At 33.4% G+C, this 16938-nt stretch overlaps 1 protein-coding gene across 1 annotated transcript in view; it reads left to right on the top strand.

Moving 5' to 3' along the window:
* LOC118930042 (bifunctional heparan sulfate N-deacetylase/N-sulfotransferase 4) overlaps positions 1-16938 on the top strand; it is a 272594-nt gene that overhangs the window by 136036 nt on the left and 119620 nt on the right. The window contains exons 3-4 of the mRNA XM_036920791.2: positions 6794-6881; positions 13374-13528. Of these exons, the coding sequence (XP_036776686.2) occupies positions 6794-6881; positions 13374-13528 (243 nt within the window). The remainder of the gene's footprint in view (positions 1-6793; positions 6882-13373; positions 13529-16938) is intronic.

Here is a 16938-nt window from a genome sequence, read left to right as displayed (position 1 = left end):
CAATGCATTCATTTTAGGAGACTTCAACACACCACTCACTTCAAAGGACAGATCAATCAGACATAAAATAAGTAAAGAGACAGAAACACTGAAGAACATATTAGAACATGGACCTAATAGACATCTACAGAACACTCCATCCAAAAGCATCAGGATACACATTCTTCTCAAGGCACATGGAACATTTTCAAGAATAGATAATATATGAGGCCACAAAAAGAGCCTCAATAAATTAAAAAAAGATTGAAATTTTACCAACCAACTTTTCAGATCACAAATGTATGATACTAGAAATAAATTACACAAAGAAAACAAAAACCCACAAACACATTGAGGCTTAATAACATGTTCCTAAATAATCAGTAGATCAATGACCAAATAAAAACAGAGATCAAGCAATATATGGAGACAAATGACAACAATAATTCAACACTGCAAAATCTGTGGGATGCAGTGAAGGCCATGCTAAGAGGGAAGTATATTGCAATACAGGCTTACCTCAGGAAAGAAGAACAATCCCATGTGAACAACCCAAACTCACAATTAACAAAACTACAAAAGGAAGAACAAATGAGGCCCAAAGTCAGTAGGAGGAGGGACATAATAAAGGTTAGAGCAGTAATAAATAAAATTGAGAAGAATAAAACAATAGAAAGAATTAATGAAAGCAGGGACTAGTTCTTTGAGAAAATAAACAAAATAGATAAACCCTAGCTAGACTTTTCAAGAAAAAAAGAAAGACTACATACATAAACAGAATCAGAATTGAGAAAGGAAAAATCACTACAAACACCACAGAAATACAAAAAATTATAAGAATACTATGAAAAATTATTTGGTAAAAACTGGATAACCTAGAAGAAATGGACAACTTTCTAGACAAATACAACCTTCCAAGGCTGACCCAGGAAGAAACAGAAAATCTGAATAACCAATTACCAGCAATGAAATTGAATTCATAATCAAAAAACTACCTAAGATCAAAAACTGGCCCAGATCATTTCAGTGCTGAATTTTATCATTTAGTGAAGAACTAATTCCCATCCTCCTTAAAGTTTTCCAAAAAGTAGAAGAGGAGGGAATACTCCCAAACTCATTCTACAAGGCCAACATCACTCTAATACCAAAACCAGGCAAAGACACCACAAAAAAAGAAAATTACAGACCAATACCTCTGATGAACATAGATGCAAAAATACTCAACAAAATATTAGGAAACCGAATTCAAAAATACATCAAAAAGATCACCCATCATAATCAAGTGCGATTCATCCAAAGGATGCAAGGATGGCACAACATTTGAAAATCCATCAACATAATCCACCACATCAATAAATAGGACAAAAACCACAAGATCATCTCCACAGATGCTTAAAAAGCATTCAACAAAATTCGACATCTGCTCATGATAAAAATTATCAAAAAAATGGGTATAGAGGGCAAGTACCTGAACATAATAAAGGCCATATACGACATACCCACAGCCAACATCATACTTAACAGTGAGAAACTGAAAACTTTTCCTTTAAGATTGGGAACTAGACAAGGATGCCCATTCTCCCCACTTTTATTCAACATAGTTCTGAAGGTCCTAGCCACAGCAATCAGACAACACAAAGAAATAAAAGGTATCCAGATTGGTAAGGAAGAAGTCAACCTGTCCTTGTTTGCAGATGACATGATATTGTACATAAAATCCCTCAAGAATCCACTCCAAACCTGCTAGATCTAATATCTGAATTCAGCAAAGTGTAGGATACAAATTAACACACAAAAATCTGTTGCATTCTTATACACTAATGATTAAGTAGCAGAAAGAGAAATTAGGAAAACAATTCCATTCACAATTACAGCAAAAAGAATAAAATACTTAGGAATAAACCTAACCAAGGAAGTGAAAGACCTATTCTCTGAAAACTGCAACACACTCATGAAAAAAATTAAAGAAGACCCCAATAAATAGAAACACATCCTGTGCTCATGAATAGGAAGAATTAATATTGTCAAAATGGCCATCCTGCCTAAAGCAATCTACAGATACAATGAAATCCCTATCAAAATACCAGCAGCATTCTTCAGTGAACTAGAGAAAATAGTTCTAAAATTCATATGAAACCACAAAAGACCTCGAATAGCCAAAGCAATCCTGAGAAGGAAGAACAAAGTGAAGGGGATTGTGCTCCCTGACTTCAAGCTCTACTACAAAGCCACAGTAATCAAGACAATTTGGTACAGGCACAAGAACAGACCCATAGACCAAGGGAACAGACTAAAGAGCCCTGATATAAATCCAAGCATATATGATCAATTAATATATGATAAAGGAGCCATGGACATATAATGGGGAAATGACACTCTCTTCAAAAGCTGGTATTGGCCAAACTGGACAACCACATGCAAGAGAATTAAACTGGATTATTGTCTAACCCCATACATAAAAGTAAACTCAAAATGGATCAAAGACCTGAATGTAAGTCATGAAACCATAAAATTCTTAGAAGAAAACATGGGCAAAATCTCTTGAATATAAAAATGAACAACTTTTTCTTGACCGCATCTCCTCATGCAAGGGAAACAAAATAATAAATGAACAAATGGGAATGCATCATGCTAAAAAGCTTCTGTACAGCAAAGGACACCATCAGCAGAACAAAGGCATCCTACAGTATGGGAGAATATATTTGTAAATGACATATCCGGCAAGGGTTTAATATCCAAAATGTATAAAAAACTCAAATGCCTCAATACCCAAAAACAAATAACCCTATTAAAAAATGGGAGAGGACATGAACAGACACTTCTCCAAAGGAGAAATTCACATGGCCAACAGGTACATGAAAACATGCTCCACATCACTAATTATCAGGGAAATGAAAATTAAAACCACAATGTGATATCATCTCACACCAGTTAGGATGGCCAACATAGAAATGACTAGGAACAACAAATGCTGGCAAGGATGCAGAGAAACGGGAACCCTCCTACATTGCTGGTGGGACTGTAAACTAGTTCAGCCATTGTGGAAAGCAGTATGGAGGTTCCTCAGAAAACTAAAAATAGAAATACTATTTTACCTGGGAACTCTACTCCTAGGAATTTACCCAAAGAAATCAACTTCTCATATTCAAAAAGACATATACACCCCTATGTTTATCACAGCACTATTTACAATAGCCAAGATATGCAAGCAATGTAAGTGTACATCAGTAGATGAGTAGATAAAAAGTATGGTACATATACACAATGGAATACTATTCAGCCATAAGAAAGAAACAAATCCTTCCATTTGCAGAATCATGGATGAACTAGAGGGTATTATGCTCAGTGAAATAAGTCAGGCAGAGAAAGACAAATACCAAATGATTTCTCTCATTTGTGGAGTATAACAATGAAGAAAAACTGAAGGAACAAAATAGCAGCAGACTCGGAGACTCCAAGAAGGGGCTAGTGGTTACCAAAGGGGAGGTTTGGCGGAGGGTGGGTGGGGAGGGAGGGAGAAAGGGATTTTGGGGTATCATGATTAGTGCCCATGGTCTGTATGGGGTCATGGGGAAGACAGTGTAGCTCAGAGAAGACAAATAGGAACTCTGTGGCCTTTTACTACACTGGTGGCATTGACTGCATTGGGGTATGGGGTGTGAATGTAATAACCACTTTGTTTTTCTTGTGAAACCTTCATAAGAGTGTATATCATGATACCTTAATAAAAAAATTAAAATAGAAATATAGAAAAAGATTATAAGACATCTATGTTGTAAATGTGCTGGTGGAATGTAGGATCCTAGCATATCATTCTGATATCATGTAATATGGTCCATGAACCATGCTTATCTTTTTGCCATCATGAATTTGTCATAATAAAAATAAATTAAGCTAATTCAGTTTACTTCTGTGCATTTATATGTGGTTTTAGCATATTTTGAATGCCTTACATATATACAAAAATATATTTAGGAACATGGAATATGTAAATAACAAGTAAGTTTTGACTGTCCTGTAGATGCTTTAGACTAGAAGGAGAAATAAGATACACAGTAATGTAATAAAGTAGAGAATGATGCAAGTCTTAAGAAAAATGATTTAGGAATTTAGGATGAGAAAAGGAAAAACTTTGAGGCATCAGGGCAAGCTTCATACAAAAAAGGTGGCATTCGGTTAGAATGGGTACTGTTGGAGAATGGGACTGGGAGCGGCTGGAGGCTTTGGGGATGAAGGGAACAGAATGGGAAAAAGGCACTGAGAAATGTGGGAAATATTAATAGCTCATTAACAGCATTTATTGAGCTCTTACTATATATTAGGCACATAGCTAAGCACTCTTCATGCATTACACAATGTAATCCTCACAATAATACTGTGAAACAGATGGTAAGTATTACCCCTTTTCACAGATAAGGGAAAAGATAGAGAAGAGAAATAACCAACACTCTGAGACATTAACTGAGTGGCCATCCTGATGCCAAAAGTGAACTGCATTTACTGCCTTTGGGATGTTAGCATGAACACGAAGTATAAGGTAGAGTAGAGGAAGCTGGAAATGGAAGCTGGGAACATGGTTTGCCAACTTCAGTATTTTAAAACTCAAGAAAAAGACACTAAGGGCTGCCTATAGTGGTGGCATATTTACTGGGGAAATAATAGATTGTTTGGTCTTGTGTAGGTCCAGTGCCCTGGTATAAACTGAAGTCCCTCATTATATCTATCACAGCATGCTCTAGATTTCTTTTGTGGCACTTTTTAGGACTTATAATTACACATTTGTGTGACTGTTATTTAGTATCTCTCTCCCTCTCTAGGCAGTAAGGCCCAAGGTTACAGGAGCTATGCTTGTTAAACCTAACACTGTATCCATGTACAATAAATATCTACTGAATTTAAGAATGGATGGGTGTAACTCTGGGTCAAAAATCTGTTCCCAGCCTGGGGGAAATTGCCTTTGAAACCGAAATCAGTCAAAGGGAGAAATTAAGTGGCAGAAACCCATTTATTACAAGCAGTCGTCCACTCCTGCTCACCAATGTCTCTTTGTGACCTGGCTGCAAAAAGAGACCTCACCTAACCTCCCCAGTCCAGATATGCCCTTGCTTCCCCTTTTAGTCATCTAATAATACGGAGATAGACTACTTCTCTCCACCCCTTGGAAATACTTATTGATATGGAGATGCACTAAGGCCAGGTGACAGATTCTGGAAATACTGCAGTTTTACCCACAATGGAATATTAATAAATGCAGAATAATGGCATCAATAACTCAGAGATAGAATATTGGATGGAATTAGGTTAGTGAGGAGAACAGAGGGGGGGAGAAAATTTTTTTAAAAACTATTTCAAGATATGGAAGCTCAGAGATTGTACACTAAACAAAACAAGAAAGACAGAAAAAGGAACTCACTTAGAGAAAAAGATGTATGATTCTTTATGTTAAAGCTGTATTCTGTAGGATTTACCAATAAGCTCAACTACATCAACAGACTTCGTTTTTAACTCCACCCTCATTTTAATATTTAATTCATTCCTTCTGAAGACTTCTTTTTTTATATTTCATGTAACTGAGTCAAACTAATGCTTCTATTTTTTACTTTTTCTATTTAATTAATAATATTTCAGCAAGATTGACTAGGATTGCACCTGGTGTAATTGTGATCTTGGATGACTGACTATATAGCTTAACCTTTGAGTTATTTAATCATTTCTGTCTTTCTCTTTACTTAAACTAAACTAATTTTCTGGAGAACCCTCTTAATTCAGGGGGAATAAATAATTAGCTTCACAAATTTTTAAAGCAAATGCTTAGCCACTATGATTAATGCACAAAAGAACTTGTCTAAACCTCTGGCCTTTTTTTCACCTTAGCAGATGGGTAGCAGTAAACAAAATTCACTCTTATTAATATCCCTAGTTTGAAATTTGTTTCTCATTTCCATCAGAACAAAGTAAGTCCCCTTTCAAAATCTAAAAATAATAATGAAAAAAACAGTCTAATCTCTAAGTGAATGACAAAGGCCAAGGATAGGAAAGTTCTGAATTATGGTACAAATGTTAGCATAGGAATTACAGCAGTGGAAGGACTGGCAGAAAATGTACAGGACTAAGTTTGATTCTGAGATTACTATCAGTGTGTCCTTGTCTACAAACAAAAATTAACATAGAGTAATTCTAAATAGAGAATTAGGGAAATTTTTGCCACAGAGAATTTTTCTGTATGCCATTGGCTATTTCCCACTTGTCTTCTCCCCGTTTATATCCCAAGATTTGATCTTGTGTAGGTCCAGCGTGGACCTACAGTGCTCTTTAGTTTGTAGAGTAAAAATTCAAGCTTTAAACCCAATAATTATGCCTTAAAAATGATAGAGGACGTAGCACAGCTAAATAAAATACTAAATTTCAACTCAAAAGTGTCTTCCTATTCCTTACCAACAAACAGGACTTGTCTTTATCCAACAATTCTGAAAAATTTTCCCCAAGGAAAAAATTGCGATGATCTGAAATCAAGAAATGTCTCACACAAAATGAAAAATGATTTCAGTGCTTTGTGATTAGAAAATTGCCTCTCAGCAATTTTTAATGTGGTTAGGACTTAACTGCTTCATAATTTGGTAACCTTCAATAAAAATAACATTAGTAATTATAATACCTGAAATTGAATAGCACATAATAGTACCCATCAAAAACCCAAGAAGCAACAAAGCCCATATTATGTTGTTTCATTCATGCATACACATTTGAAAAGAGGCATCCCCAAAAGCTTCATATTTATATTTCTAAAATCATGTTAATTTCTTATTTATTTCAGGCATTACTAGAGACTCAAAATTTACTGCGCACTCAGGTTGCAAATTTTACCTTCAACCTTGGATTTTCAGGGAAGTTTTACCACACAGGTAAGAAGGAGCTTTGTGTTCTCAGGCAGCTACATATAAATAGGAGAGAGGATTTTAAATGTTTCATAAGCAGAAGAAATAGAATATCCAGGCTGATTATGGGAAAAACTTGGGTGCATTATGTGAGTAACCAAATCCAAAATCAATGAGCTTGTTTACTTTGATAAATACTGTTAGAATCAAGAGAAAAAGAAGAAGAAAATTGACTTTTTCAACTCAGCTAAAAAAAGAAAAAACTGTTGCTCTAAGTGTGGCTGTGCAAATTGTCTCTCAGCATAGTCTAAGCAGAAAGCACAGAGATGATGAAGAGGATGATGAGGATGACAAAGACAATATAATAATAATAATATTTATAATAATAATAATGGGCACTATTTCACAATTGTCAGATAGTTACGGAGACAGACATTTTTATATATATTTTCCTTTGGAGAACATCTGGTGATAGGAGAGGAATTTTATAACCTCAACTAATTAATACTTTAAGGGTCATCTTGTTTAATTTACTTTCCCTTGTAGAATTTTTCCCTTAAAATATTACAATAATTTGGTCCAGCATGCATCAAAACTATCATAATCAAGTTTGTATTTCATTCTATCTCTATTCAGCCACAGTTTAACTTCTGTTCAGTCTCATCCTCTCAACAAATTCTCAAAATGTTATTTGTGTTCATGCACTACTCTGTGCTGGATATATCTCACCTCTTTACCCATCTTCACTTCCAGAATTTGACTCTTATTTTCTGAATATCAGCATTATAGTGTCAGGGACTAGTATAGAGAAAACTATGTGCACAAAGTTATTATCTTTTAATAATGACAAAAAAGCACAAAATGGTGTAGAGCCTGTATTAGGGAAAACCTATCTGCTCCTATTTCTACACCTGTGGTGTAAGCCAAATGCTTTGTTAAGGATTTTGCACTGTTGTTACTTTATCAAATCTTAGTGAAAATATGTCATAGTATTCTCCATGCATGTGTGCAGTTTATTGGTTCATTAAAAATATCTCATGCACAGGTAGTCTTTAATTATCATACATGCAGCTCATTTACCCAAAGAAGCTTTTTAATGTTTATCCAAATGGGATCAGTGTGGTTTATTAGAACATTGAAGCAGTGATTTCTTACTGGCTTTTCTTTAATGCATTTTCCCTCCTGTTTTGGAACATGTAAATCTGTTTAAAGTAATGGAAGGAAAATTAGTATTTAGACCAGTTGATAAATAAAATGATTACATATTTTAAAAGGACATTATGAAGAAAGAGATTTGAGTCATCATATCTAAACAGGCAAAGCAATTTCAGCTTACAATTTGAATATAGACTTGGTTTTGTAAATCTTCTTCAAAAGCCCCCTCAAGAAATAAATTCAAGCCTAAGAAGCTCTGACTATGAAGTTATAAAGCAGATAACCAATTCTAAGGCTGTATCCACTCATGCAGGGGAAAAAATTATGGGATTATTTGAAGTTCACACGCAAACAATACTATTTCGTCTTAAATAACTGTAAAGTGTAAGTAAAGCCGTTCTTTTGGATGAAACATATCTGGATAACTGCCTCAGATTTTATTTACTTTTCATATTCGGACCTATTAAACCTGCCAGACATGGCAGAATTAATGTTGATAGCAGGTTATAACACTTCCCATTTCTTCTTTATAATCCTGAACGTGTACAAAGTACATGTCCACTAGGAAATGAACAACACAGTAGTTAATATCACAAAGATAGTTGCTGGAGAAAGATACATTAAAAAAGACATTTTAATTATATATTTTAAACTGATTTTATTGACTCTTTATGTTGGTACTAACCTAACAAAATTAATGCAAGAAACACTCTATTCTACCATGCTGTGGTGATAGTACACTTCAGAGATTAAGCTATATATATAAATTTATAAATCCTAGAAGAATCCTATAAATTTCCTTCATGTGAATGTAAAAGTTTGATTTGATAGTTGATGGGTAAAGTCATTGAAATGCATCCTTAGTTTAAGAGTGTAGTCATATTGTATTGAGTGCTTATTATCTCATCTAGAGATATCAAGGTGTCTTCCAGAGTGGAGTTAAATATTGATAATGTCCACAACTAAGAGGGCATGCCTCTTCCCTATGTAGTCACATTCCTATATGGAGGTTTAACTGTATAGAAAAAAAGATCACAAACCAGACAGGTGCTTTCCTTACCCATGCACTTGGCTGTGATGTGTAACCATGAGAAGATGGCCTTGTCAGAATGACTGTGTCAGCTCTAGCAGGACAGTCTCATTTCCACATGCATGAGGATGCTGATTGATGAGCCTCTTTGTTTTGAAGATGTTTAATCAAATGTGCCCAGTGTAAGAACAATAGATTCTGCATTTATTAGACTTTCACTTATTTGTATTTCCCATATATTCCGTCCTAGTCACTTTCTCTGTCTTTCACATGCAAAAATAAAAAGTCTTTCCCAAAAAGGGCATATCACTAAGCCTTCCCTAAAAGTCAGCCACTGATAGGTGCCAAATTGAAAGAGGAAGGACATACGGTTGATTAAAAGGAAAAAAAAAATGTGGAGTTGGGAGTAAAATATTTTAATTTGGAAATGTTTAAAGTTTGGAGTTGCAGAATGAAAGCTGAACTGAAAACTGGAGACATTACAGCATTAAATGCTTCCTAGGGCTGAAGAGCTACAAATATTTTTTGTAGGACATGATTTCCAGAGACAATCATTGCCATTTTTTGTAATTAATAATAAATTGAATATGACTCAATCAGTTACTTCATTGGATATTTGCAGACTGAATTAATATTGGTCTTTTCCATAAGAGTTTATTTTACAAAAAGTAGACAACATAAAACTATTAATGTTCAAACATGAAAGTAAAAAAGTGTTACATTTGTTCACCTTTTCTGTTTATTTTTTGCTTTTCTGTAGAAAGTATTAGTTCAAATGGTAGATATTGGAAATTGCTTTTGTTCTTCCCCAAGTTCTGACATTTCTCTAGCTATGTGAACATAGGTTATTTAGCTTTTCTGTGCCTCAGTTTCTGCATCTCCAAAATGCGAATAATATCTCTCTCACCTACAACAGTGCCTAGCATGTTGTAAGATTATCATTATTCCTTTTAAAACTGTTTTTGTATAAGAATCAAATATTATCAAAAAAGTAAACAGTAAACAATTCACACGGCTTTATTTAGGACTTCTGGAAATATAGGTAACTTTTAATCAGATTCCATCACCATTCAGTTCTTTTTATTTAGTATATTTAAAATTAGTTTATTCTGTACTTACCTATATGGAGCCATGCCAGGTTCAGTGTACAAAGAAAATTAGAAACATCTGCTTACAATTTAGGGATTGCAATATTTCATGCACAGTGAGCAAATATAAAGCAGATATATATACAAAAGTGATAATGCAGACACTGGAATTTTATATATCTTATTTTAATGTTACAACAGTGCCTTATGGGAATAACCTAGATCTTGCTAAAATTATTTTAATTTCTCAGATTTCAAGAACTTTTTAGCAGTATACTATTATCTCATAATATAGATCTTCCAAAAGTAATAACAAGGAAGTGAATTCTACAATATTTTAACACTTTTTACTTTCTGGGAATCAAGAAAAGCAAAAGAAATAAGAACAAAAAATATGTTTAATATGGCATAGATTTTAATCTAGATCAGGTTAGAAGTGAAATACTCAAAATTTGAACACAGATACTCTAATGGACTGTACCTTCTGTTAAATAAGGTCTTGTATGAGCTACAAACTAAATTATCACATGTAATTCAAGCATAAATTAAATATAGAAAAATAATGTGTTTGCAGTGAGTCAAAATTTAATATTTTCATTTAGTTCAATTTGAAAATATTTGAAATTCTGCTTTGGTTCTTCAACCTGACTTGGTATCATATTTTTTATTAAGCTATTTCTAGCATCACAAGCCTGCCTCACATGGCTTTTAATTATAGACCTGTATAAAATAAGAAAATGGCTGATGAGAAATTAATCTGTGAGGTTAAAAAAAAAAGAGGTTTCAGATGTCACTCTCATCCCTATGGGAGTGTTTATAAATTAACACAATCTCTGGTATAAAAATTACTAAGATTTTATGATCAGCCATGCATCTGTTTATATAAATAGTCCGCAGAATATTCTTTAAATTGAGTAATTGACCTCCTTCCTGGTCAAGTATGCATTATGTGCTTCCTGCCACATAGAGTTTAAAGTGAATGAAAGCATTTCTCAGTCATTCTATATTCAAATTACAACAGAAGGATAGAAGAATTATCAATTTCTTCATCACATGTGACATAAAGTAACTTTTTCTACTCTCTGCCTTACTCAGCTAAATTAGGGCCATCAGAAACACTTAGTCTATAGCATAAACAAATAGTTCATGCTTAAAAATTCATCTGAAGAAGTGGTAAACTTCTCTTCTGTATTTCAATATTAGATAATTTTAATATTTTAACAAAAGCCAATGAATTGCAAGTCTGTAGTGCTAACGATTTTAGCTAAAGTTAGCAAATTTAAGAATTCTGTCTGTTCATCTTATTCCTTGTAGGAGTTTATCACTTTCAAAACTTCTATTTCTTTACCCTTTGTGTAGTAGCAAATGTATGGCAGTAACAGTGCCAAAACTCTAATTAAACCTGTCAGTCCCTACACCTTTTAAGAACTGGATTTTGAACTGTATCCCAGGAATAATGCATAAGTACACACAAAAACTGGCATGCATTTCAGCAGACATATGAAGGCTCTAAAGTTCACTGACTTAATATTATACAGACTGAATTAAATTATTCACTTATTCACTGCTCAGGGGAAGTGATATGATACAATGTAAGTATAAGGGATTCAATCCCTATCTTTAAGTAATGAATAATCTGCAAGCAATGTTTTTAAAAATGTATGAAAATATATAAATTTATCACACAGCAGGTATAAATCAATATATATTATTTTTAAGAAAAACGCAATCCAAATACTTCTGAAGTGCTAGCTATCTGCAAGTCACAATATTAAGTGTTTTAATAAATTCATCTCAAGGATTCTTCATGAATATCCTATGAGGTAGGTATTTAGATCCCCATTTTAAATAGAAAACCGAAATCAGAGATGTTAACTTTTCTAAGATAAACATAGTCAAGTAAATGGCAGAAAAAGCAAACTTAATCCAGGTATTGACTGACGCCCAATACATGCTTTCACCATTTCACAGCACTACTTACTGCATGATCAATGAAACTTTTACATTTATACACAAATAGAACATTAGAGAAGATTCTTTTTAAAAAACTTTAAAATTAATTTGCTTAACATAATTAAAGAACATAAAAATCAGGCAGCTACCTGTAAACATATTCTGTTTTAAAAAAATAAACTGAAAAAATACACCTCAGTATAAACCAGGATTTATTTTGCTTCACTTATTTAGTTAAGTACCTAGAGACCAAATAGGAATCAATTCTTATACTATGGATTCATAACATTTTTAAATTAGACTGATTATAAAATTGTACAAAAACTGTTATTTCATACAATCAAAATATTCTTGGATACCTGCAACATAGTGAATTCCCGTTAGAAGTTTTTCTTTTCTTTTTTGTTTCTTTATTCTCTGTGGCATGAGAAATGGTTTTTCCCATGTGTAGGGCAGTGTTCACAAACTTTCCTAAAAGAGAATGAGAAATTGATGTTAGTTTTAAAATTTCAAGTTGTTTCTATTAATAGATTTGTTTTCTGATTTTGTGAAATATTTTTATCAAAATAGGAAATATTTATGTTCATAATATTAAATTAAAAATGTTAGGACACGAAAGTATTTGTATAGTATATGTTCAGCTTTTTTAAAACAAATAGAGAAAGACTCAAAAGAGAGACACCAAAATATTTCCATTGCTAAATTCTGGAAGGCAGTCTTGATTTTATTTTGATTTATTTTGTTTTTCTTTGCGCTTTTTATTTCATTACTCTGTGCTTTCCACATTTCTTAAATAAGTATATATTACTTTTGTAATCAGAAAAAATTAACAAACTTCATTGGTTAAATTTTAAGCTCAATTTTAGACTCATGTGCAGGAATATTTTTAACAGTAACAACAATGATCATCTCAAATCATGTTTCCCTTAGGCATGCAAAAAGGGAGAGAATTACCAGTTGATAATTTTACAATAAAAATAAATCATCTAAAACTAAATCCATTTTTCATTAGCACCATATGCTACCAATTCTAAACAATGTCAGAGATAAAATACTCCTAAAATTTAAATTAAACAGCTATCTGCACCTGGGATCACCACACTTATCCCACCCCGACCCAATTCACAACCCTATTGCTTCTGATGTAATTTGGACTGTAATCATTTTTTAAAATTAAAACAACACAAAATAAGATTTATGTATCAGTAGTAAGAAGAATAACAAAACTCTGACCTGCATAACCTTTAAGCTAACACAAAATTTCACATAAGCCATGTTTAACTTGTTTTACAGGGACTGAAGAGGAAGATGAAGGAGATGACCTTTTGCTTAGGTCCGTGGATGAGTTCTGGTGGTTTCCTCATATGTGGAGCCACATGCAGCCTCATCTCTTCCACAATGAGTCATCTTTAATTGAGCAGATGATTCTCAACAAGGAATTTGCACTGGTGAGCACTTTTTATTGAAGTATTTTTCAACTTATTTGTTGTGATCTATTAGAAGATTGTAAAATCAATTGGTCTGAATCCAATAGAAATAGAAAAAAAATATCAAAGAACATATCACATGTATTAAGGGTACAATATTTTGTGTTATTTTGTTTCAGACATGTGTGTGTATGTGTATTGGGACAAGATGTGATATAAAATGTATTTCAAAAAGTAAGTCATTGCAGAAAGTTTCCATCTCCTGTTTTATGGAAGAATTATTCTTGCATATACAAAGATGAAAAACGGCACTTTCTTCATTGAATTCCTGTGCATCATAATTACCCTCTCAAAAAGCATTTGTTGCAAGGATGAATGAATGGATGGATGAATTGAATTAGAGCAATTATTCTAGACTAATGGTTCTCAAACTTTAGCATCTATCCTGTTCACCTAGAAGACTTCTTAGAACAAAGACTGCTGGGCCCATTCCTGGAGTTTCTGATTCAGATTTTCAAAGAGTCCTGAGAATCTGCATTTCCAGCACATTCTCAGATGATGCCCTTGCTGTTGACTCTGCAAGTCTAAGAACTACTGTTCTATAGCCTTCTGGAATCCATAGGGGAGGAATGATTGGGGACCAACTGGTGAAGTAGGTGAAGGGGAGAAAAAAATGAGTGAGGATGTTTGATATGTTGATCCTGGTGATGGTTACATGAGGGTATACACATGTCAAAATTCATCAAGCTGTATGCAAACACTTGTGCATTTTATTATATGTACTTCAATTAAAAAAAAAAAACTACTGTTCTAGACTAGGTGTTGGCAAACTATATCCCATGAAACAAATTTGCCTTTCTCCCTGCTTTTTATTGTCCCTGAGCTAAAACAGTTTTGTTCTTTGGGTGGTTTTTTATATTTGGGGTTTGTTTTGTTTTGTTTTTCATTTTTAAATGATTAAAAAATAATAAAGGCATTATAATATTTTGTGACATAACATATATATAAAGTACAAATTTCAGTGTCCATAAAATGAGATGTTACTGGAACACTGCCACACTCTTCCCTTTATGTATTGTCTGCAATTGATTTTTTGGTAGTTGCAAAAGAGACCTTAAGGCCCACAGAGCTAAACTGTTTTCTGAACCTTTACTGAGAAAGTTTGCCCACCCCTGCTCTAGATGTTATGTAAACCATATATTCCTTTAACAATCTAATGAAAGAAATCTTTCCCCCAAAATGATACTTAGATGCACATTCTCACATTTGCACTCAGTGGGGCAGATAGTCACAAGGGGTATGTATGTGTATCGACCAGAGATCCTAGGCTCCATTTAATACCTCTGTCATAAACAGTTTTTGTTTGATATAAACAGTTCATTTGCACTGTGTGATTGTTTATATGTTTCATGTTTTAAAAGTCATTTTAGGAGGCATAAAACTAAGACCAAATGAGTACTATAGTATTTTACAAAGTTATGCCTAGTTATTAGGTTAATGGCTCACTGATCTTGTCTCCATATCCCCAGTATCACCTGTGTCAAATCTGCATATAGGATCCTTACTAGCAAGTGTGGATAGCACAAAAGTAGTTAAGATCATGGATTCAGGCGCCAGAATCACTATATTTGATCCTCACCTTCTGACAATGTCTGCTTGATCTTGAACAAAAATTGCTTAGACTCTCTGTGTTTCCATTACCCCATCAATAAAATAAGAATAATAGTACCAACTAGCTCATAGAATTGTTTTGAGAATATGTATAATGTGGTTAGAACAGTGCCTGGCATACAGTAAGCAATCAATATCGTGTTAGCTAACCAATTATGATCTTTCTAAATCCAAATAAACATGCAGTTATGTCTTGCTTTAGAAAAGCCAAATATTTTTTTAAATATGAATTTACAAGAGGTTGCTCCTCACTTAGTTTTAAAGGAATGTCTAATAAATTTTGTACTACTTCACAGCATTTTAAAATTATGTAAATATTCTCTTTTCAAAATATAAACTTAACTTGAGTAAGCATACTGAACTCTCGGAGCAATTACCTTGAAAATAAATTGTGTTTATCATTTGGCTTAGACCTCCCTCACCTCACTCCCACTCTGAAGACATGCATTTAGGCATGTAGGTTACATTTCATAATGGTTGATTTCATCTGTTTGTATAATTTCTTTTTTTAAAAGCCATGCCAAGAGCACTGGGAAAGACGCAAATGTAATTGCTCTGTAATGAAATGTTGAAAGCTATTTAGAATCCATTCAGAACAATTATATTTGTTTAGTCAGTGTGGCTAGAAGCTAGACTGAAGCCTATAAATATATCTTGTAAAAAAAACCACTTATTATATGTTGCATAGTCAAAATATTACAAGTAAAATGAAGTCTGTTAAATGTGCATACTGAAATGACGTCCTTTTACTTCTGGAGTTCACCTCAACAAAATCCAGCTCTTCATGCAGTCATATTCTGAACCCCAACTTTAACTGTAAACATAGGATAACAATATGTCTGTTGTCCAGAGAGCCAGGAATTGGATTTCTTTCTTACAGCATGATATCTTTCAATATCCAGATGACAGTTCAAAACCATTGACAATATCTACATAGGAGAGGATAGTGGAAAGCAGGCTACATTTTAGTCCTGACTGCAGTAACAAATTCTGTGATAGCTGGCAACTCATTTAATGTCTTCATGCCTTGTTTTCCCTCCCCTAAAATAGTAAAGATTCCCTTTTTATTCTTGAAACTACAAAGTTTTTAGGTAATTAATTTATATCAGCTCGTCTGCCAACTAAAAGCGCTGGACCACATAATCCACTGATCAATTCCATTTCTAAACTTCTGTGATCATCACTATCGTCAGTCCACAGATTTAAAATGAACATCTTGAAAAACTCATCTAGCTGCAATTGAAACAATTATGGAAAGAGATTTTCAAACTAAATTACCAATTTATGCCGAAAAAAGCCAAAAGTGTTTAAATCTCATTTTATTCCATCCTGACCTTCTTCACTATTTCTTGATATGATATGACCTTGGCTGGCAAAGGGATTATCAGCCAAAAGCACAGCTATTGTTGCAACACTTATAAAATTATTCAAATGATATATTAATAGCTTCATATCATATTTCAAAAATAATTAAACAATCAGAATGGTTTTATTTGTGAAATTTCTCTGAATTATCACTGGATAAAGTGTTTTGCTGTAATAATGTTTAAAGATCATGAAAGAAACACACTGCAAGACTGTTTCTTTACTGTCTCATCATTTTAGAAGAGCCTTTATTACTGTGAAGCATTGTTATTGCTTAATACACAAATACTTATCTACACAGTGTGAAAGGATATGTGTATGTATAGGAGGATATGTATACGTATATACTTAATCCTTGAGAAGGTGTGTGCACAGGGTGGGTGTGGTGTGTTTGT

The sequence above is a fragment of the Manis pentadactyla genome, chromosome 5 (assembly GCF_030020395.1).
Source record: "Manis pentadactyla isolate mManPen7 chromosome 5, mManPen7.hap1, whole genome shotgun sequence".
NCBI classification, from domain to species: Eukaryota; Metazoa; Chordata; class Mammalia; order Pholidota; family Manidae; genus Manis; species Manis pentadactyla.
The sequence above is the reverse complement of the archived record's forward strand: the minus strand, read 5'-3'. Positions and strand labels throughout refer to the sequence as shown.